The sequence below is a fragment of the Stigmatopora nigra genome, chromosome 16 (assembly GCF_051989575.1).
Source record: "Stigmatopora nigra isolate UIUO_SnigA chromosome 16, RoL_Snig_1.1, whole genome shotgun sequence".
In the NCBI taxonomy this organism is placed as follows: domain Eukaryota; kingdom Metazoa; phylum Chordata; class Actinopteri; order Syngnathiformes; family Syngnathidae; genus Stigmatopora; species Stigmatopora nigra.
The window spans coordinates 9,641,532-9,663,771 of record NC_135523.1 but is presented as its reverse complement, the minus strand read 5'-3'; the positions used below and the strand labels follow the sequence as shown (position 1 = coordinate 9,663,771).

Sequence of the window (22,240 nt, the reverse complement as noted above, 5' to 3'; positions counted from 1 at the left end):
ATATTGTGACTTGGACGTGACAAACTTTACATTTTTCAAATATTTTTCCTACAATGATTGAGAATTACAGAAATATTGACATGTTTTGATTTTTCATTGTAGGGCTAGCTGTCATATGCTATGGAATTTTCTCTGAAAATGACAACCTATCAATGACATTCATCATAAACACGAAATACAGACAAGATAGTTATAATATTATAAAATTCCAACACACTTACTCAAAAAATATATATAAAAAAATTAGATAACTGCTTAAACCAGACAACAAACGATATTTCAAATATATGGAAATGTGACAAGTAGCAAGTTTTTTATTGGCTTTCATTCATTCATCATTCGAAACCACTCATTCTCGTAAGGGTTGTGGCGGTTGCTGGAACCTATCCCTGATGACTTTTGGCGAAAGGCAAACTATACAGGGAACCTATAGCTTGGGAGCCACATGCGGCTCTTTTGATGAGTGCATATGGCTCCGCTAAAATATGGCATTGTGACATTGATTTTTTTCATGAGTTTTCTGCTTCAATTTCCTCATTGATAGTCATTGAATAGCAACAGCGTAACAATGTTGTCAAAATAATTCAGAGATTTTGTACTTTAAAAGTGGTAAAATTACTAAAAAGTGCACATTTTCATGTATTTTGACTTTTAAATTGTGAGTATGGCTCTCAAGGAATAATGTTTGAAAAGAGGAAATGTTTATCTTTCAAAAAAGTTCCCGACCCCTGCTAAACACCTTAGATAGGGAACCCCTGCTATACACTTTAGACTGGTCACCAGTCAACTGTAGAGCACACAGTATCAATCCTACGGCCGCACACACTGAAGTCAAATTGAACCACTCCACCCTGAGGTGGCTTTTTTTGTTGTTGTCTCTTGCTAAAAGCCAAGGTATCATCAATCAAATAGCTAGCTATATAATTCATTCATTCATTTTCCCAACTGCTTTATGCTCATTAGGGTCGCGGCAGGTAGTGGAGCCTATCCCAGCTGACTCCGGGCCAGAGGTGGAGGACACCCAAAATTGGTGGCTAGCCAATCGCAGGACACAAGCTGATAAACAACCAATCACTCTCGCACTCATGCCTAAAGACATTTTAGAGTGTAAACCACCGACCATTCACATCTTTTGAATGTGTGAGGAAACCAGAGTACCAAGAGAAAAGCCACGCTGGGCCAGACATCATGGGAACATGGGTGGGGAGACCTGGATTTGAACCCAAGACCCCAGAGCAGTGAATCTGACATGCTTACCACTCATCCACAGGGCTGGCTAGCCATAGAATGTGAAGTCAAAACATCTTATCTTCACCTTTTTATTTGTACCCTTTACCTTTTTAATGTAATGTATGTTATGTAAAAACGTGTTACAGATCGTAAAATGTTGAAATTATCCCTAAAATAAAGTAATTGGCGCTTACCAAATAATATGATTGCCTTCTGAGTAGGAACTAAGTGCTAAACAATGCAGATTTTTTTCCGTGTTCAATTATTGTCAATCTATCTCTTATAGTTAATTTTGGGAGAAAGAGTGACAACCAACCCACATCTCCCCTATATTGAGGCACTGTATAGTCATCAAATACGTAGTTGAACTATGTATACATTTATAGTTCAGAAACTTGTCTTCAATTTTTGCGTTTTCCGTAATAAGTAGTCTGTGTCAATTGTGCAGTTCAAATGTTGACATATTAACAGTGGGCCATGTGGTTGGTTTTGAAGTCACCAAGTAGTGGCTAAAAATAGTGATGCTGAATATTTTTCTATGTAATGTAGCTTTAAGAACGCTGCAGTAACTTGAGCACCAAAGAGCAAAGACAAATTGGGGTGGGCCCTTGCCTAAAGCAGGAACCAATCACAAAACGCCCCTCTAAAAAAAACCTTTCGTAGAAGCACACCATTGCAAATATGCACGTTAGCTATAGTCACGGTTTGTGGGTAAACATTGCCTACTAGACGCAGTCTTCGTCTACTGCTTCTTTCCTTTAGCTTACTCGTGTATGTTCGTTTTTAATCGAGCATGGACCGATATGATTACCGTGGGTGTGACATCGAATGTGTGTGCCCCCCTGTTGCCAGCCTCGTCAACCTTTAGCAGCCGAAGGAGGGCAAGGCAAGACGTCTTCATGAAAGTCGTAAGGTAAGTGCGTACGTTCCATTTTCTCAATAAACCCAGCGACAAGTCTGGCGAGACAATGCGTCGTCGTTTCGCCTTGCGCGGCGGTCTTGTATGTTGGAAAGAAAGTGAAAGCACTATCGCGGTGTGTGACTGTCACAGAGAGATGGTTGTCTAGGCTCAAGCATTCAATGCTGGGGGCGAAGTCATCTATGGAGCGGGTGGCCCATCGTTTTCCTTTCAACACGTCTTACGCAAGCGCATTCCACACATTATACACTTTGAAAATGAAGGAGGTAACACGAGGCAACACGTCGAGGTCTCGTATATCATTTTCTGAACCGCTTTATTCTCACTATGGTCGCAGGGGGTGCTGGCGCCTATCCCAGCTGACTTCGGACTCCGTTATCACACCAGTCTTTAAATCAGAGAACCCCGCATTAACCAACAACTACAGACCTATAAGCATTCTTCCAGCCGTCTCAAAAGTCTTGGAAAATATAATCGTGGAGGAAATTGTGGATCACATTAACAGCAGTCCATACATGCACCCATAACAGGCTGCAATTTGGCTTTAGAAAACATAATTCTACCGAAACGGCGGTTTACTTCTTTCTAGAAAATATAAAATCAAAACTAGATTAAGGCGGGATCATTTGTGCAATCTTCATTATTCTAAAAAAAGGCATTTAACACCGTCAACCACCAGATACTGTTGACTAAACGATCTCATTTTAAGTTTTCACCAGGCACGCTAAATTGGATTGAATCATACTTATTTGTAAGATCACAGTGTGTCAGAATACAAAACACAAAATCTACGTTGGGGAATAACAGCCGTGGGGTACCACAGGGATCAGTGCTAGGCCCACTGCTCTTCAGTCTCTACATGAATGATCTGCCAAGCTGCTGTCCTTCAACTGTCAAATGTATGCTGATGATACCTGCCCTAAATGTCCACACTAAAAACAAAAAAACATTCTGCACAGGAACTGAATAACTGTCTTGAACTACAATTAAACATATTCAAGGCTGTCTGTATGTACTTTTCAAAAAGAGTGACAAATAACAGCGACCCCTAACATTTTTGTCCAAGGAAAAACAATCAATGTAGTCCAGGAATTTTAATACTTAGGAATCGCTCTTGACTGTCAATTTGTCTTCAAACGACATAAAAAAAATGCTAAATAAAATTCAAATTCAATTTGTCCAATTTTAGGCACATTAGAAACAATTTAACACCTGAGTCAGCAAAATTATATTTTGACACTGATCATATCACACATGACTTCCTAATAAGTTGGTCATCGGCCTGCTAAACAACATTAAAACCAATTGAAACCATCTATAAGCAGGCTTTGAATGTATTGGACAGAAAGCCAAAACACACTACCATTGTTCGGTATTAAAGAAACACAAACACCTTAATTGGAACAATACAGTTAACAATGCAGATGCCACCTTAGTCTTCAAAATCTTCCAACAAAAGACCACTCGTTCACCAAGATTTTGTCCAAAAATTTCCAACGCACAAACTAAGGCTGGCACTAGAGGTGACTGTGTAGTTCCCTTCAAAAAGAGTGCTTGCAGGCTAAAGCACTTTCTCTGTCTGCGCCGCATATACCTGGAACTCAATACCACTTAACATACGTCAACTCCTGTCTTTGAACCTCTTCGCCAATCATGATAAAGCCTGGCTGTTAGATGAACAAAATTGCAATCACAACGCTGTCTAAAATTGTGCTATCTGTGTGTATATATGTGTCGAGTCTGTGTTATTGTTTATTTTGTACCAACACAAGGGACTAAAGATGGAAATTAGCTGGCAGCCACAATCTTAAATATTTACATACATATGTTCATTAACATGAATATAAATATGGGAAGACAAGATAGACTGTGATCATTACATTTCAGTTTCAATGTAAAAAAACAGCAAAGAACTCTCTAGTAGGTCTCCACTTATAGTTTTTGCAATACTTGCATGTGCATACCTGGAAACATTATTTTTCTCCCTTCCACAGTGGAATCGGGTGGCCATGGAAACATTCAGCCAGCTTATCATCACCATCTCGGTGACCAGCTTCTTCACCTTCCAGTGGCTCTTTCACAAAGTCAGCCCATGGATGTCAATGCGTGTCAGCCCAGGCTTTCTGTGCCTCAGCGACAAGCAGAAGGTGGAATGGAACTCAAGGTGAGTGTATTGTGATGCTCTTGAATGAATCATTTCATATTCATCCAAACATTTTTTTGGGGAAAAAATAATTTAGCTACTAATTTGGTCATATAGGTTTTGACATTAACAGTATTATAGTACTATGTTGGATCACCAGTATATTCCTTATGGAACAAGGGTCATTTCCCAAATTGGAAATTGTAGTTTCTCGCATATTGGCCCCCTCCGGGCATACCCTTAAAATTGCCATAAAATCGTTGAATTTTACAATTTCTCTCGTATAAGACGCCCCTGATTCACAATTTTTACTTCCATATTCATAGTTTTAATAGGAGTACAAATGTGTTATTTAGAAGGGAAAATCTTGAAAAACATCAGCGCACATTGTATTTCTGCGATACCGTATTTGAAATGGATCGTCTGATGGATTGTACATTCCTAATGGGTGTTGCCTGCACGTAAACAAATTCAAGTTATTCAGTTATTTTAACAGGCAACTGGAGGGAATTCGTTTTTTACAGATGCCAGACAAGTTTTTAATTTTTTTCTGCCTTGGTAAATAAAATCATAATTTAGAAACCGCATTGTCTCTTTACATGGGTTGTCTCTATGTCATACGAAAAATGATTTGATGTTCTGAAACCTGTGTGTGTGATGAATACGTGAAAAACACTGAAATCAGGAAGGGGCAAATACTTTTTCACGGCACTGTATAATGAGAACATTGCAGAGCGTATGGAACGTCCTAAGATCTTGAAGTGCTTTGCCCTGCAGATTGTTTGGAGATGATACAGCAGATAGAATTTTAAACTCACCAACGTGCATGACTCACTCATTTTCATCATCACTCATTCTCACTTTATTACTCACTGATAGCACTCATAAAAATGAAATGGTGCTGAGGTTTATGAGGGGCAAATAAAAAGCAATGATTCGTGATTATAGGTCTAGGCTATGAGGAAGGCGGGGTCTGCTACGACTGAGCAATCGATGTGAATGCCACTATGTCTTGGAATTAGAACTGTCGAGCCTGACCCCCCTACTGTGTTTTATCTCTCTGTATTGTGCTGGATATTTGTGGCTCCCTGTTAGGAAAACGTCTAATGTATTTGACCAAAAAGCTTGAAGTCCACTGAGACGCTTTAAAGCAGAACGAATTACTTATTACAATGACATGTTTAAATTTTATATCTGATTATTCATTCATTTTCTGAACCGCTTACCCTCATAAGGGTCACGGGGGATACTGGAGCCTAACCCAGCTAACTACATGCACCTGGCGGAGGACATCCTGAATCGGTGCCCAGCCAATCGCAGAGCACTATATCTTATCAATGTATTAATAATATAGTAATGTAATAATTAATTGTGTTGATTATGTATTTTCAGGACAGTCTCTACTCTTCACGCTCTGGTAGTAGGAATCTTCTGTCTTTACATTTTGTTATTTGATGACGCCGTCAACAAAGACCCAGTCTGGTGAGTTTCTTATTTTTTAGCCTTTTATAAGAATAATTTAACTCCAGAAATTGGCAACATACTAGCACGTCTGTCTCACGGTTCTGGGATCAAGGGTTCAACTTGTGGTTTTGGCCCTGTCATGTTTGCGGATTGTGAAGCGTGGTAAGACCCAAATGCATGGAGCAGGCGGAGACAGTGAGTTATGGTGCACTTACAGAAGTTTAATAACTGAGGAAGGTCCTCAAAAAATACGACGACTTAATCGAAGAACAAAACCAAACCTGAGAGTGAAGGCACGGGTAAATGAGGAGCCCTGGACGTGGGGAGAACACACTTGAACACCAGTTTACAAAAGACAATCTGACAAGGATTGACAAATACACAGGGTTTAAATAGACATGGGTTGACGAGACAATCAGAAACACATGGGCCACACAAGAGGAAGCAACCAGGGTCAGGCAAACGACAGGTGAACTCAATGGGCAATCACAAGGACAGATTGAAGGAGAAAAAACAACAACAAACCCTGACCAAATTAATACTTTCCCGTCCCTTTCTGTGTAGAGTTTGCATTTTTTTCCCCTGTGCTTGCATGCTTACTCGGTAACTCAAAGCGCTCTTGGAATTTAATAGATCGCTTTCACTGTACAAGTAGTAAAGAAGTCAGATTGAATTTCCAAACTCACCCAAATTAGAAACGACGACGACACTTACCAGAGAACAATGAGCAGCTGAGAGTGAATTGCCTGCACCAAAATAGTTGCAGCTTCTTGTCACGAAATCAATATATGAAATGCTATAACTAAGAGACCTGAAGCTTGTGTGTCTTTAAAAAGTAGCAATTTAAGCATTACAAACTACGGTAATTTCAAAAACCATTAAAATAACAAGGATGATACATTTTACTCAATTTTACTATAGATCAGCACACAGCAAAATAGCAGAGTGAAAAATTGGACATCTCTTTTATCTTTATTTGAATGTACAGTACACTGAATGGAACACAACATACAGGAGAAAGCAGCAAGCATTCCAACAGCGAAAATTAAAGAAATGCTGGAAAAATTTCATGGACATTTTGTCTTTGTAGAAAAATACACATAAAAAAGTATTCATGAGTCATGCAGTCGCCCACTTTGATGACGTTTGTCTGTTGGATTATAGAAACATTATTAAAAGGCAATCGACTTTGAATAGTTGTTTTTTCCCCTCAAAATGTAGGTCAACCTGCTCTACAGAAGGGAAACTTAAATCCCCTTGTATCCACATTTCTCTTCCTATATATCAAAAAAAGATCCAAAGTACGAAATCCTCCAAAACGTCCATACATTTCCTATATCTGTTGTTTTATTTTGTGATTGTTACAGGATTGTTGCGTCTTGCTTTACTGTTTCCTTACACTCTGTCTTCCTATAGGGTGCGTTTAAAAGTGTAAAATTTTCACCAAAATGGACACTGCGCCCAATCAGTTGGGGTGCACCTTGTTCATTCATTCATTTTCTGAACCGCTTTATCCTAATTAGGGCCACTGGGGTGCTGCGGCGGAGAACACCCTGAATCGGTGGCTAGCCGATCGCTGGGCACAAGGAGGCAGACAACCATACCTAGGGTCAATTTAGAGTGTTCAATAGGCATACAAGACATGTTTTTGGAATGTGGGAGGAAACCAGAGTACCTGGAGGAAACCTACGCAGGCCTGGGGAAGAGATCCAAATTCCACACAGGTGGACCGATCTGGATTTGAACCCAGGACCCCAGAGCAGTGAGGCCGACGCGCTAACCACTTACCCGCCAGGTCTCTGAACATAGAAATGTTTAAAAAAATGAATTAATATTGTACATTGTACATTGTTTCCCTTTTCAACAGGGGAGATCCTACTCTAGTTAAGACTAATGTTGCCATCACAACAGGCTACCTCATATCTGGTAAGTAAAGTCTCACAGTGGCTTAAAAAATAATGTGTCGCCTTCAAATTTTAAGTTCTCGGTTTTGTTTGTTTGAGTTTGATTCATTCAATAAATGGACAATACAGTCATCTCGCGGATATTGTGGACCAGACCGAGATAATCAAAAAAGTCGCCTCTAATATTACTACCAGACTACTATATATTTTTGCACTTGTACAAAAATACAAGTACAATTATCAAGAAGTTTCTTTCATAAAATGTTACTGTTCTATATTATTATATGAAAAGATTGATTCATATCTACATTTAATTAATATATCAAACCATGCAAATACTCTTATTATACTAGTGCTGTAATGTACTCGCATTTCTGAAGAAAATACACCCTCACTGCGGCTCCCAACCATCCAGCCCGCCTGCGATTTTTCTTCTTCGGAGCTGAGTTGAGTGACAGTCCCCTGTCTCCTGCCATTTGTCTGAGTAGCAAGCGGAGGACAGGGAAGTATCTTCCGCTTGCGAGTTTTGGTGTGAATTTTAACATTTTAATGAATTTGTTATTTGGATACTTAATATAAATATATGCGATGTACTGAAGCCTTGAATGTCAAAGCCACGAAGTGGTGAAGGATGAGCGTATATATTAAGGAACATAACAGTTTTGATCGCCTCGAGACGTCGTTGCGCGATCGGGGTGATTTGGACCCAGTAGCGGGGAAGCAGAAGGGGACGAGGCGAATTGTGCTCATGATAATAACTTAAATAACTCAGAAAAGCCTTACAAAATAACAAGGACTTGTGCAGTCCCCGGGCCACCTTGCTAATGAACATATATATCTAAATATGTAAGATTATAGCTGAAGGCTAAGTTCCATCATTAGTCCCTTATGCCGTAGAAATTATCATAGAAACGATTAGACATACACAAGAACTACAGGTCTAGGCAGCGTTGTGATCACAGTATTCATCCGGCAGCTAGGCTTTAAGATGATTGGCAAAGAGGTTCAGAGACCAGAGTTTACGTATGGTAATTGGTATTGAGTTCCAGGTAAGTGAGGTATGAACAGAGAAGGTAGTTTGGCTAAATGCACTCTTTGTGAAGGAAATTATCCATTCACCTCTAGAATCAGCTCTTTTTGATCTGTTAGAATTTTCTTTTACAAATTCTTGCAATGTGATGGGAGATTTTGTAAACCAAGATGGAATCAGCTTATTTAACAGTATTGTCCCAGTTCAGGTGTTTGTGTTTTTTTAACATCTGACAGTGATGGCACATTTTTTATTTCCTGTCCAAATACATTTAAGTGATTATTTCTTTAATGGCCTGATTGTATGTGTGCAATTTTCTCTTTGAATGTTCTAACCCTCTTTATCGTTTTTTTAATCTTTCTCTTTTCCAGATCTGTTGCTAATATTTTACCATTGGAAGGCGATTGGAGACAAGTTTTTTGTAGTCCACCATCTGGCAGCGTTGTATGCTTACTACTATGTACTGGTGAGTGCCCTGTTGTCCAATAGCAGAATGTGCAGGCAAGACGGGAAGGGGACGATCAAGGGTGAACAGCAGTGTCCTGGCAGTATTGCAATTTTTAGCAAACTGACAACCAGAAGTCCTTGTGAAGTTGTCCTAGGTCAGTACAATGTCATAGGCAAAGTAGATGTACATCCTTCGAAATATGAGTACATTAGGAGAAAACCTCCGTGACTCATGGAGCAATTTCGGATGACTTACAAATTGTTTGAGGGAGGGTGGCCAGGCGGCGCGAGTGGTTAGCTCGTCGGCCTCACAGCTCTGGAGTCCTGAGATCAAATCCAGGTCGGTTCACCTGTATGGAGTTTGCATGTTCTCCGCGGGCTTGTATGGGTTTTCTTCGGATACTTTGGTTTCTTCACACATTCCAAAAACATGCATGATAGGCTGATTGGACACTCTAAATGGCCCCTAGGTATGAGTGTGTGCGTGGCTGTCTGTCTCCTCGTGCCCTGCGATTGGCTGGCCACCGATCCAGGGTGTCCCCTGCCTCTGGCTCAAATAAAGCAGTTCAGAAAATGAGATGAGTTGAGACATTGGTTTCAAACACTCCTTAGAGACTAAAATACGCCCCAAGTATTACTTAATAAACCTTTTTATGCATGAGAGTTAATTAGTGCATATGAACTACTGTAGCACAAATGGCCTAAATGTCAAATACAAAAAAGAGAAAATATATATTTTTATTTTAATAATATCCTAAGGTTAGACCGTCAGTGAAGTCTAAAGCTGTTTCTCCAATTGCTACAATCTCACGAGAGTCAATAACAGTTGAGAAATTAAGTGAATGACTTCTATCAATTTGCAAATTGGTACAAGGTCATCTGTCAGTTTTGAGGATTGCAACGAAGCATGTTGACAGGGATTATTCTTAAATATAGAAAACATGAAACAGTGGCGAAGTTTCCCAAGGGTGATTTGCCAAAATTATTCCAGGAACACACTGACACTTGATTCAGAAGGTCACAATGGAACTAAATCTAAATAACTGGTAGCTGGTCTCCCTTACTGTATTTGAAAGTCTGTGCACATGACCCCACTGCAAAAATGGTACCAATGAAGAGTTCAAAGGTAGAAACCACTGTTAACCTAAGAACAAAAATAGAATATTCTATGGACTGACAAGCTAAAAGCTGACCTCTTTAGATCTGTGTCTGCCAGAAATGTAACAGATGTTTTTTTTAGAACAAAATACCATGGTCATGCTAGTGTGAGCATCTGGGCTTTTTACTACTTTTTTTCTACTTGAGGAACTTGAAATTTTTCTGTAAATGACTTCAAGATGAAGCACACGATGGTTCTACAGCAAGTCGACAAGTCAAAATATAGGAACGGGTGAAAAGGCTTATACAAAATCCAAATTTTACATTTTTTGGCCTTGTAAACATCTATATTTTAATTTGGTTGAAATAGAATGGGATTAAAGGCCATTCGTGATCAAAAAGCAAGTTGCTGAATTCAACTACATGTGTCCACAGACTTATAAAAGAAGAAGTTAATTATAGAAAACATTTCATTTCAGTTGGTACTGGTTTAGGGGGTACTTTTTTTAATATATAGCCAGAATGCTTTGAATACAATTTGGTTCCTTTATAAAATTGATTTTACACATTACAGATAGAGAAACTGCAACAAACCAAAAAAATGGAGGAGGCGGCAAATACTTTTTTCCATTATTGTGGGTGAAGTAGTGTAACTGTGACTTTACTAAATTGGGGCCGCTTCTTCAAGCGTTGCTGTTTTGTCCAGAAATTAGACTTAAAATAATCTTGAATGGTCCGATTGTGATTTGGAGATAGATCAGCTTTGTAGTAAAGTAGTTATGTCTTGTTGTTTGGAGTAATTTATCTGAATCTGGCTGGTAGTTTTATGTTAACACACACCTATTTGACTAGTCGGTACTTACCTCTACTAAGAGCTGAAACCTACTGAAGGCGGAGGTTATGTATTTAGTTCCATGCCTCTCTGTCTTTGTGTGTGATAGTGTTAAAGATCACTAAAGAACGATTTAAGGAATCATTATCAAACTTACAACATGTGTTTACTACATAAAACTGATACAATTTTGAGGTAGTGAGGTCACAGGGACAAGTCTGCTCTCTCAGTACTCCTTTTGACTGTTATGATAATAACATTTAATGTTTTTTCTTGAGTCTTTGATGAAATAAACATGCACCATAAAATGGAATTTATTGAATGCTCAACTGGTTGTTAATAGCTGTAACTCACTATGACATTGCTGTTCACTCTTGGTTTGGTCTCAAAATCTCTAGATCGTCAGTTTTCGGTTACATGAATGAAATGATTAAATATATGGTATTTTTTGCATGGAATGCTCAACAATGGTAATGGCTTTTGAACCCACTCCTTTCCTCTCTACCGTCCTTCTTCCAATCTCTGCCCCATCTTTATCTTTATAATTCATGTTTTACTTACTCCACTTCTCTCCAGATATATTTTTTTAGCTTGACACCTGCCTTGCATGCCGACAAGAGGTTCTTTCAGGGTATCTGTTAGCATGCATGTGAACAAACTTTGTTTAACCTAACAACTAACTGCATACTGACAATACCGTTTCTCATGTGTTTTTGTGCTGAAGCCTTGAGTTTAACCTCGTTCTGTTATGCCCTTCCTCTCGCATTGGCCTCTAATAGAAAACCTTGCAGACCCACTAAATGCTTTTTTTATCTCAAAAATTGTCTGGGCCCTATGCAATAAAGTATTATTTTCAAAAGGCTGTACAGCATGCATTACCCTGACTTTAGTTTTTGCCCGGCAGTAGGAACTCATTTAATTTCAATAATTCCAAATATCATCCTATTCACAAGTGAACGTAATAAAATAATAAAATACAGTAATACCTCTGCTTACGAAATTATTTTTTTGTAAGTAGAGCAGTACTTTATATATATATAAAAATTCTGTAATTTGTTCCATGGTTCTTAAAATAATATACTAGCAACTCAACTCTTTAAAAATGATCAAAGTGTCCCACATTTGTACGGAAGATGTGAGAAAAAATGAAATAAAATGATTAGTAAATTATTTATTATTGTATTAAAATTAATAACAAGCTTGCAAAAACATTGTCTATTCTTGTAGTTACAGTACAGAAAGAAAGAAGCTAAACATGAACATAAACACATCTAAAACACATCAAATTGAATTCAAAACAACAAACGGCAGTTGTTGTTGTGGAAAGAAGTAAATCAGGTCGCAATTTTACTGGGACAGTTAGAAAATAAAATAACGAATACAGGAAATGCATTTACGTTTTGGGGAATTTCCTAACATGGAACTAATTTTCATGTGTTGGGATGGTCAATTGCATTTCAAAAGTTTTCATAACCTGAAAAATTGGTACCTAGAGGCATTCGTAAGCAGAGGTATGACTGTAGTCAAGACTGGATCTCTACCGTATCTTCTGGCCTGTAAGCAGTATTTATAACAAAAAAAATGATGATGGAATCAAGGGTACAGCTTATATATGCACAAATCAAACTTGAAGTGCATGAAACTGCAGGGTGACAAAGACGAAACGCCATATCGCAAGACAATGTGGCCGATATGGTACATTATTTCAAAATAGAGAAAATATAAACAGATAACATGCTAAACTTAATTTATTTACACATCTATTAATGAAATTCACGAAAAAAAATAAACCTTCTTGCATAAAACATGAAAAAACCTGCTTGTGCCTGTCATTGCTCGCTTACCTTATACCGGTAGTTAAACTCGCTGTGTTCAGTGTTTACCACATCGAAATAGTTTTTTAAGGCTGATCAAAGGTCTTACGGTCGATCATTAAAATATCAGCCTTGATACCTGCGTGTGTATCTCATGCTATTATTGCATCCAGAGACTTGATGATTAGGGATGCTATGACAAAACTAGACCGCTACTGTACTTCTCACCTGACTGACTTTTTGAATTTAACTTCCTCATGATATTGACTCAAATAATGTGCAATCTAGCAGACGATTCTTTCAATTTATAAATTATCTCAAAAATACCATGTGCGATGATTTTTCTTAAGATATTTCCCTTCAAAGTGACAAACTATTAAAACCATGAAAGTGAAATTTGTGAACCAGTAATCGTCTTATATGAGAGAAATCATAAAATTTTACAATTTTAAAGCAATTTTAAGGGTACTGATTCTACATGGAGGTGGTCAATATACGAGAAAATCCATTCCCAAATAGTAGCTAGCTAGTAGCTTGCGTAACTAGCCCGGCGCTGCTTGCCACCGTTCGTAAAGCTGTGTTGATGTCGATGTCCAGGCCACAATCCATTCGCAAATAGTAGCTCGCTAGCACCAAATTTATAGTGTGCTTGCCGTCATACTGGATGTATTGACAAAAGAACTATATATCCCAGCAGTCACTGCGCAGTACTTCTTTTACAGGTAAAATAGTAAAGTTGGGGGCTGCTTGGCATAGTTGTGAGAGCTGTAAAGGGTGGTGTACCCTATCGACTGATTCATTTTATTTTATCGTGATAATTTAATTTAAGACTTTTAAGTGCGCCTAATAGTCGTGAAAATAGGTGTATGTTAACAATTCAACAGTATATTCAACAGTATATTTTGGGAAAGCAGAACTAGCCCACGTAACAATTTTAGAACACATCCATACTGTTACTGGACACTCAGTACTGTCGTAAAAAGTTAAAACTGGTGGAAAACTTGTTTTTTTTCTGTGAATGCAAACCAAAGTTGACTTTCTGTAGGGTTCATTTCATCTATTTTGGATACCATGCTAAGTCATTTGTTGTCAAGGTTTTATTAGTTAAGTTGGTTAGGTATGCTCTGTATGTAAATGGTTGTGTTAAAATCACAATATGGATTTACCACATTAAATTAGGGGCACATATTCAATCATTTTAAGCATCTGAAGTAAAATAAGCATCAGTGATTTTTGCTTATTTTTATTGTTGTGTTAAAGTCTTGAAGAAAATAATGAGTTTCATCCCCCACAAATTGAAAAATCTTAATATTACCCCTATGCAACTTTAAGATGCATGCTCATTTTCTCAGTGTTTGTATTGTCACTTCATATTTGCTTATTTACATATTTAGAGGCATTTTATGTTGTTTTTGTTATCTTTGTCTCTAACATTAATCACTCCTCTTCAATATCCACATGCAAAAACTACCAAGTTGGCTTGTAAAAACAAAGTTCATGCAAAAACTACCAAAAAAAAGGGGGTGGGTATATAATGTGTGTCATGAAGGGAGCTCTTGATCTAGATAGGGACATGCTCCTTTCTTGTCTGCTGTTATTGCTGTTTGGTTGAACTGAGCAGATGTGATGCCCAGTCACAGTATGGACTTACCAGTTCCTAGAGGTATTAGCATGCTCGTGCTAGGTGGAAAGTAGTTGACAACAGAGTCTACACTGATTTCTATCACCTAATAAGTATGCTGTAATGAAAAGCTTTTATTTCAGCCTCAGAGGTAAGTTTCCTTTTTGTACGGTGCTTAAAGGAGCCATATGTAAGGATTGTACAAAAAATATTCATTAAATTACCATAATATTTTAATAGATTTTTAAAACATCGTGTTTTCTGGAAATGCACTATAACATTTTTCTCAGTAGCAGAGCCTTGATCTTCTTTTAAAAGTTGATACTTAGCCATTTTGGTTGGTATTGTTTTGATTATGTGCTTACCATAGATGTTCCGTCCTCCACTAACTAGGAGATCAGTTATTTGTCTTTGAGGTTCACTGGGAGGACAGCTCAGTTGCATGATTAACAGCAAAGAACGCTGAGATAGGCGATGTAAATGAACTATAAGAAAAATATACATACAGTAGGTTGTAGACCACACCTGCTCTACCTTCACATAAATAATGTCCTTGTGTTGTTATTAGTGTCAGTCTTTTCTGATTAAAAAAAAAACAATATTGCTATGAAAACGCAGAAAACGATAATCACTGAATTGCAATGCATTTATCTGGCAACCCAATATAGAGGTTGTCCATCCATCCATTTTGTCCGGCTTATCCGATGTCGGGTGTCAGGGGCAACAGCTTTGACAGGGAAAACCAGACTTCTTTTTCCCAGCCACTTAAACCAGCTCTTCTGGGAAGATCCCAAAGTATTCTCATGGGACGCACGCCTCACCAGAGAGGCGTCCAAGAGGCATTCTAATCAGATGCTCGAGCCACCTAAACTGGCTTCTGTCGATGCGGAGAAGCAGCGGATCTACTCCAAACCCCTCTCGAATGAGTACTCCTCACCCTTTTTAAAGGCTCAATTAAATAGCTTGCAGAGGTTTTTTTTGTGTTCATGAATTTACGTAGGTATTCACAAGTATACTAATCAATCCGACAAATTTCACAAATTTATTCATAAGTGAGATTCACTGTGGGACGTTTCTATGGAAGGCATGATCGAGACATTGCACTGGAATTTGCGTATACTTGTGCGAACCTCGTGATTTTATCTTTTACAAGATCTTGTTCTTTTTGTCCTTGCCCCCAACCTGTGACCATTGATTGGACTGAATTGGATTGGATAACTTTATTCATCCCGTATTTGGGAAATTTTATTGTGACAGTAGCAAGAAGGAGGGGATGCAGATACAGAGAAAAAACACATAGCTGAAGATAAGAACATAGATTGACAAGTAAATGGATAGCTTTGCCTTTCAGCTCAACTTTCATCACAAGGGCACAATATAGAGTGCACAACACTGTAGATGCCTCCAGTACCTATAAAAAAAGACCCATGGAGGCTGAGGAGTGTGATCACCCAATAATTTGAACACACCCATGTTTACCTTTTTGAAAAGGGGTACCACCACCCCGGTCTGCCAATTCAGAAGATCTGTACTGATGTTCACATAAGGTTGCAGAGGCGTGCCAACCAAAGCAACACCCAGGGGCTTAAGAAACTCTGGGTAGATCTCATCCACCCCTGGGGCTTTGCCACAGAAAAGCGTTTCACGCTCCTTAGTGACTTTGCCCCCAGAAATAGAAGAATCCACCTCATCAGGCTCTGGTTCCTCAGAGAGCAAGTCGCTTGATTTGAGGCTTTCTTCAAAGTATTTGGCCCACTGACTCACAACATCCTGAGCCGAGGTCTACAGTGCCCGGGCCTCACTTTACAGAGTTTTGGTGGTGTAAAAATAAAACCCGGTTCTTCAGCTTGATGGGTTTCTGGTGATGTGGTTTTGCAGCAACGACAGAGACTGATCACCTTACGGACGGAACTCAGCAAAAGAGGTGCAGAACAGACTCAAATGTCCCTCGCCTCTCCCTGGACATGAGTATAGATGAGAGTTAGAACTCTGATAGGGGACTCAGCCAAGCGTTGCCAGAAGACCGTCACAAAATGTTTGGGTCTAGCGGGCAAGCATCTTCCCCCACCATCGGCACCAACCCACCACTAGCTAGTGATCGGTTAAAAGAAAAATAAGGTCTATTATCATTGAACTGCGGCCTAGGGTGTTCTGATCGTGCTAAGTGCACATATAGACACCCTTATGCCTGAAAATAGTGTTTATCATTGACAATCCGCAATAAGCACAGACGGCCAACAATAAAACATTGCTCGGCTTCTGTTCAAGGTTACTGTTCTTCCCAAGAAAGCCCCTCTAGGTCTCTTTGTCTTTGCCTACATGAATATTGAAGTTCCCCAGCAGAATGAGGGAGTCATCGGTAAGGGCTAACGCAGGGAAGGGTAAACAAAAGGCCTACCTAGTAGGTGCAGGTTTTATTTTAAACCCATCAACAGGTTAATTCCAGTCGGGTGCTTGTCTACCTGAGTGAAACCCAATGTACAGGCACCTGGATGCTTCACAGTTTTGATCCTGGTTGCAGTGCCTCTAGTGAAATATGTTCACCAGTAATAATATTTTATAACACATTTAACAAAGAGATTCAGAATTTTTAAACATTTATTTTACATCAATGCCCCATTTTCAATTATATTTATTTGCCTCATTTTTCTTCATCTTTTGTCACAAAGGACAAACCACAATTTGTGTATCATAATTGTAAAATTTAATGTTGCGAAACTCAGAAAAATGTTGGAGCCAATGAGTGTCTATTGCACTGGTTTTGAGCAAGATTGGCATTCTTTTTGTTTTAGAGATTAGAGCAGGTCGGACAAGTCTGGTCCTTGATAGCACCTATGCAGTCTGTTTTCCATATCTCACTCCTCTACTACACCTGAATCAAATGATCAACTCATCAGCATGCTGTCCAAAAGCTTCATATCGATCCCGGTTATCTGATTCAGGTGTGTTGGTGGAAAACTGGACTGGATAGGGGCTCTAGAGGACCAGACATGGCCACCCCTGCTCTAATCTCCAAGACAAAAAAATGCCAACCTTGCTCAAAACCAGTGCAGTAAACACTTATTGGCCTGAACAATTTTTATGAGTTTCGCAACATAAAATTTTACAATTCTGATACACAAATTGTGGTTTGCAGTTTGCGACAAAAGTTAAAGAAAATCAAGGCAGATAAATAAAATGTAAAACAGTGCATTAATGTAAAATAATTGTTTAAAATTTTTGGATTAGAGAGTTGATGCAGCATGGAATGCAATTTCTCCCAAAATAAAGTCTTTCAAGTCTAGAAACAATTTTACTTTCAAAACCCTTGGAATAAAAATGGCACAAATGACAGTTTTGGACAAAATATCTTAAAGGCCTATTTTAATATCATAACCTGCATTTTTGTGCTCACAACTACTGTTTTACTAGGTTCCCATGCCTCTACTTTATTTTATCTAACAATTGAAGGTGAGCAGTCTTTAACACTCAAGCACAATTGGACTTGAAAATTACCAGGGAAGAAAATTCTGTTACGATCCCGTCGCGTAGTGCGACGCGATCGGGGGGGAAGGTGAACCCAGGTGCAGAGTCGCCGAAGCAAATGGAAAAGGGGAGGCAGATATGTTGCTCTTGTTGCTTGGTTTAATAAACGGGGTAAACATAACATAAACAACTTAGCTTGATCACTTACTACAACAGAAAAGAAACATGCAGCGTGGCGTGGCGTCAAGGTGAACGGCATGACAAAGTGGAAACACAGGGAATGAAACCAGACGATCCGACAGCATTCAACAAAAACCATAATGCTTAAATAGCATAAAAAAACCTAATCACCTAATTAGCCACGGCTGATAATAATCGTGACATCATGCCAGGAGGGGCAATCAAGCCACTCCTGACAAATTCTGACCAAGACAAGTTTTTATTTATTTATTTTTTACTTTTCATATGGTTGTTCCTTCCATTTGAGTTAATGTGTCGTTGGAAGTGTGAATATGTCTCAAATGATGTTATCTCATGATTGTGAGTCGAACTTTTTTCTCCTTGAGGGCAATTAAAACAAGTAACATGCATTTCATGCCAACCTTGTCAGGACAGTATTGCATGTGAAAAGTTATATTTGTTGTAATATACCATTCCTTCTTACTTTTGTATGGGGTGAGATCATTCTGATTTATACTCGCTCCTGTTTGTGTACCTTTTTATGTCTTGTTGTTTTCCTTTTCTTACTCTCTCACCTGCAGGGCCAAGGCATGTTGCCTTATTTTGCTAACTTCCGCCTGCTCGCCGAGTTTTCTACTCCTTGTGTGAACCAGCGGTACGTACCATTATGTTAGTAAGTGGCCTAAAAAAAATCTAATGTTCATTTATTTTTAGCATTTTCTATTTTACCTAATACAAAGCTGCAATTGATCTTTCACAAAAGCTCCGCCCCACTTACTGTAGTTACTATGTCAAGGTTTGTAACTGCAATGGTACTATCTATCGCACTTGTTGTGTCACAGAGGTCGCTTGGAGGGCAGCTCAGATGCCTGATTAACAACAAAACGCCCTCAAATTAATCTTTTCAAAATCAAATGGTAAGCCTTAACAAGCAGCTTTGACAGGCTCTCAGCATCACACATAGATCCTGGTGAGACCTTAACGATTGTTAATTTAGTCAGATTCAAACAAAGTGTGACTATTGCGGTGGGCACGTTGTCCTCTCATGGTACAAACGGGGCATTGTTTAGGTCTGAAGGAAACTACCAGACCCGGATCAAATCTCTCAAGCGATCTACCACTAGTACTTTGGTGATCGACGTAATGCACACCTCTCAGATAACCTCTTGGGGGACCTCGTATTCAATTTAAATCCGGTTTCGGCACCTCACTTAACCATTTTGGACATCCGCTGTTTATTTAGCCTTTCTGAGGCTTGTGTAAAGTTGTGACTATTGGCAGGCAGGGAATGCCTAATGTAAACACAGAAATAAGCATTGTGGCAGTAGAGGAATGGGAAAGTTATTTATTTAGTGACAGTTACTCGGACGTTTGACTGGTCGGTATTTTTTGTGAGAGGTCAATTATGTACATTTAAGAGGTATTGCGGGCCATTATACAAATCAACCCATTTAATGCCAAATAAATATTAGTTCTAGCAATTTACATATAAACTACAGTGATCAGGGTGTAAATTTCAGATGCTCACTTGACAGAGCAGTTTTCTCAGACCAAATTCATCATCTGCTCATGAGGTTTGCTCCTTCATACCATGTTGACTGTCCACAGGTGAAACTATTTCTCTTGTCAAGAGGAAAACAAATGACGCAAAGGCAGTCAAATAATCGGTAACAAAAATTAAATTTGTTGCAGAATCATTTTAGGAAATGTAAAACAAAAAATCCCAGCTGGCTTCGGGCCAGAGGCGGGGGACACCCTGAACCATCGGCCAGCCGATCACAGGGTACAACAACAATAATAATAAAAACTTACAATTAAATTCAAGAAGTTTAAACTACAGGGTGACCCAAAAAGATGCGTACCAATGGAAATGTTTTCGAAACTGATGGGTACACATCTTTTTGGGTCACCCTACAATTACACCACAAAGAACGAGGCCTCTGATGCGACCTGAATGAATACCAGTTCTAGACCACTGTTCAGTAGAAGATCGTTAGGAATAAATTGCTATTTTTTAGCATGGTTCGCTATTGAGCAGCTAATACTGAGCATATACAACAGAGAACTATACCACAGCCAAAGTGAGCGATTACGTGATGCAGGACAACACTGTGCTGACCCACTAAAAGATGAAGTGAAGTCTTTTTGTTTTCTATTTTTAAGTGTCCTTCAAATAACTGTTTACAAACACCAACCTTATTGAAAAAAAGCTTAACTCATTTTAACCGACTGTCTTCATTTAAGGACAGCCAGTAATATTGTTTTCTTTTCCTGATATCAATGAGTTTCCCCATTTTATGCAAATGTTATGAAAACTTATCAAAAATTTGTTCTTGGGTTAAAATGGGTTAAGTTCATCTAACTTAAAGAAATAGCCGCGGGGGGTAAAATTACACTTTCTTTTTGTGAGGCTGAAATTTGTCAGCTTGCCAATGGGGGTGATGTCTTCAGTTTATTATTATTTTTTTATTTCATATTCCACAGCAACTTTTGCTTTGAAGGCGAATTTATACAAATAAAGACGCCTGTCAAAATTCCTGCAGGTTAAATTATACTCTACATTTCACTGTGTAAGGAGGTAGTTGTCTTATCTTTATTGCAAAATAGAACAAAAATACTTTTTAAAATCATCATATTTCATGTTCTCTTTCCTTATAATGGTAACATAGTTACAGTCATACATCTAACAAAATGAATTGGTTCCTTTTTTCGTGAGTTGAACATTTCTTAAGTAGAGCATTAAATACTCTAATTCATTCTATGGTTCCCACAAAACTACAAACTAAGCCCTTAAAATTTCATCAAAGTGTCCCAATTTTATAGCAAAAAAGTCAAGACATCCAAAAAGTTTTGTCAACCCTCTGTGTTGTTGTTGTTGTTGTGCTTGCAGCTGGTTCTTTGAGGTTCTAGGTTACCCAAGGACCTCCCGACCCAACATGGCAAACGGTGTTGCCATGGCTCTGGTATTTTTTATGGTGCGTGTGGCCGTCATGCCCGTCTACTACAGCCGCATGTATTCTGTTTACGGCTCCGAGGCGTTTTACCTGGTGCCCTACGGCGGACGTCTCGCATGGATCTGCTCCAGCATCTGTTTGGACATCATGAACATCATGTGGATGCACAAGATTGCCCGTGGCTGCTGCAAAGTTTTAGAGGCAGCACGCAGGAGCAAAGCTGGCAGACCTCATGAGAACGGGAAGTCCAACTAAGGCCAAGAAGCAGGCAGTTGCCCTGCAAATTAGTCGACTGGAGCCCTAACAGAAGCGAATGTAACAAGGAAAATATCATTTAAAAGCTGGCATCAGAACACCGAGACCAAGCTTCAAGCCATGAAATGACCTCTTAGCAATACCTGTGTTGCTTTTTTCCCTTTTTTAAACTGGAATAATTCACCACTTTTGTGGACAGAGGAGCTCAAACTGAAATTGTTTACTAATCGCACCTACACTGGTAAATAAAAAAAAAAACCTCATACTGCCAGAGATCCTCATTAGTAGTCAGTGCCATTGAATCCTTGAAGAAACTTCAACCATTTTTTTGTGTGAATCAAACCTCACTTCGTCACATTACTTTCAAGGAATACAACGTATAAAAGATACTGTATGTACAGTACTGTTATTTAAGAGGTTGTTCATAAAGTAGCCTTTTCTTGGACAAAGTAGGGAATTCAACCCCCCCCCCCCCCCCCCCCCAAAAAAAAGTTGCCTAGCTGGAAAAAAACAGGCTTTTTTCTATACAGAATAGAGAGGCTCACATTTTTATATGAAAAAAAAACACATCAAGTACCTTTGGAAACCTGAAAGGGAAACTGAATGTCAATGCTATGATATAAAATGAATGAAAAGGATTTTGCAATGCTGCTCAGTGGGAAGTGGTTAGTCCATTGGCTTCACAGTTCTGGATTTGAGGGTTTGATAACAGGTGGGTCCTCATTGTGTGGAGCATGTTCTACTCGGGCTTGCGTGGATTTTCTTTGTGCACTCCGGTTTCCTCCCACATCCCACAAACCTGCATGTAGGCTGGTTGAACACTCAATTGCCCCTAAGTATGTGTGAGTGTGAATGGTTTTCCGTCTTCTCCTGCTCTGCAATTG

General features: G+C 38.9%; 1 protein-coding gene across 1 annotated transcript; it reads left to right on the top strand.

The window, feature by feature from the left end:
- The first annotated feature begins 1,829 nt into the window (after nt 1-1,829).
- Nucleotides 1,830-21,830, top strand: tlcd4a (TLC domain containing 4a). Its single transcript, XM_077735674.1, has 7 exons — nt 1,830-2,143; nt 4,144-4,313; nt 5,685-5,774; nt 7,624-7,682; nt 9,062-9,156; nt 18,729-18,802; nt 21,038-21,830. Exons 2-7 carry the CDS (start codon nt 4,159-4,161, stop codon nt 21,354-21,356), a joined length of 792 nt encoding a protein of 263 aa, XP_077591800.1. The 5' UTR covers nt 1,830-2,143; nt 4,144-4,158; the 3' UTR covers nt 21,357-21,830.
- Nucleotides 21,831-22,240: the final 410 nt, after the last annotated feature.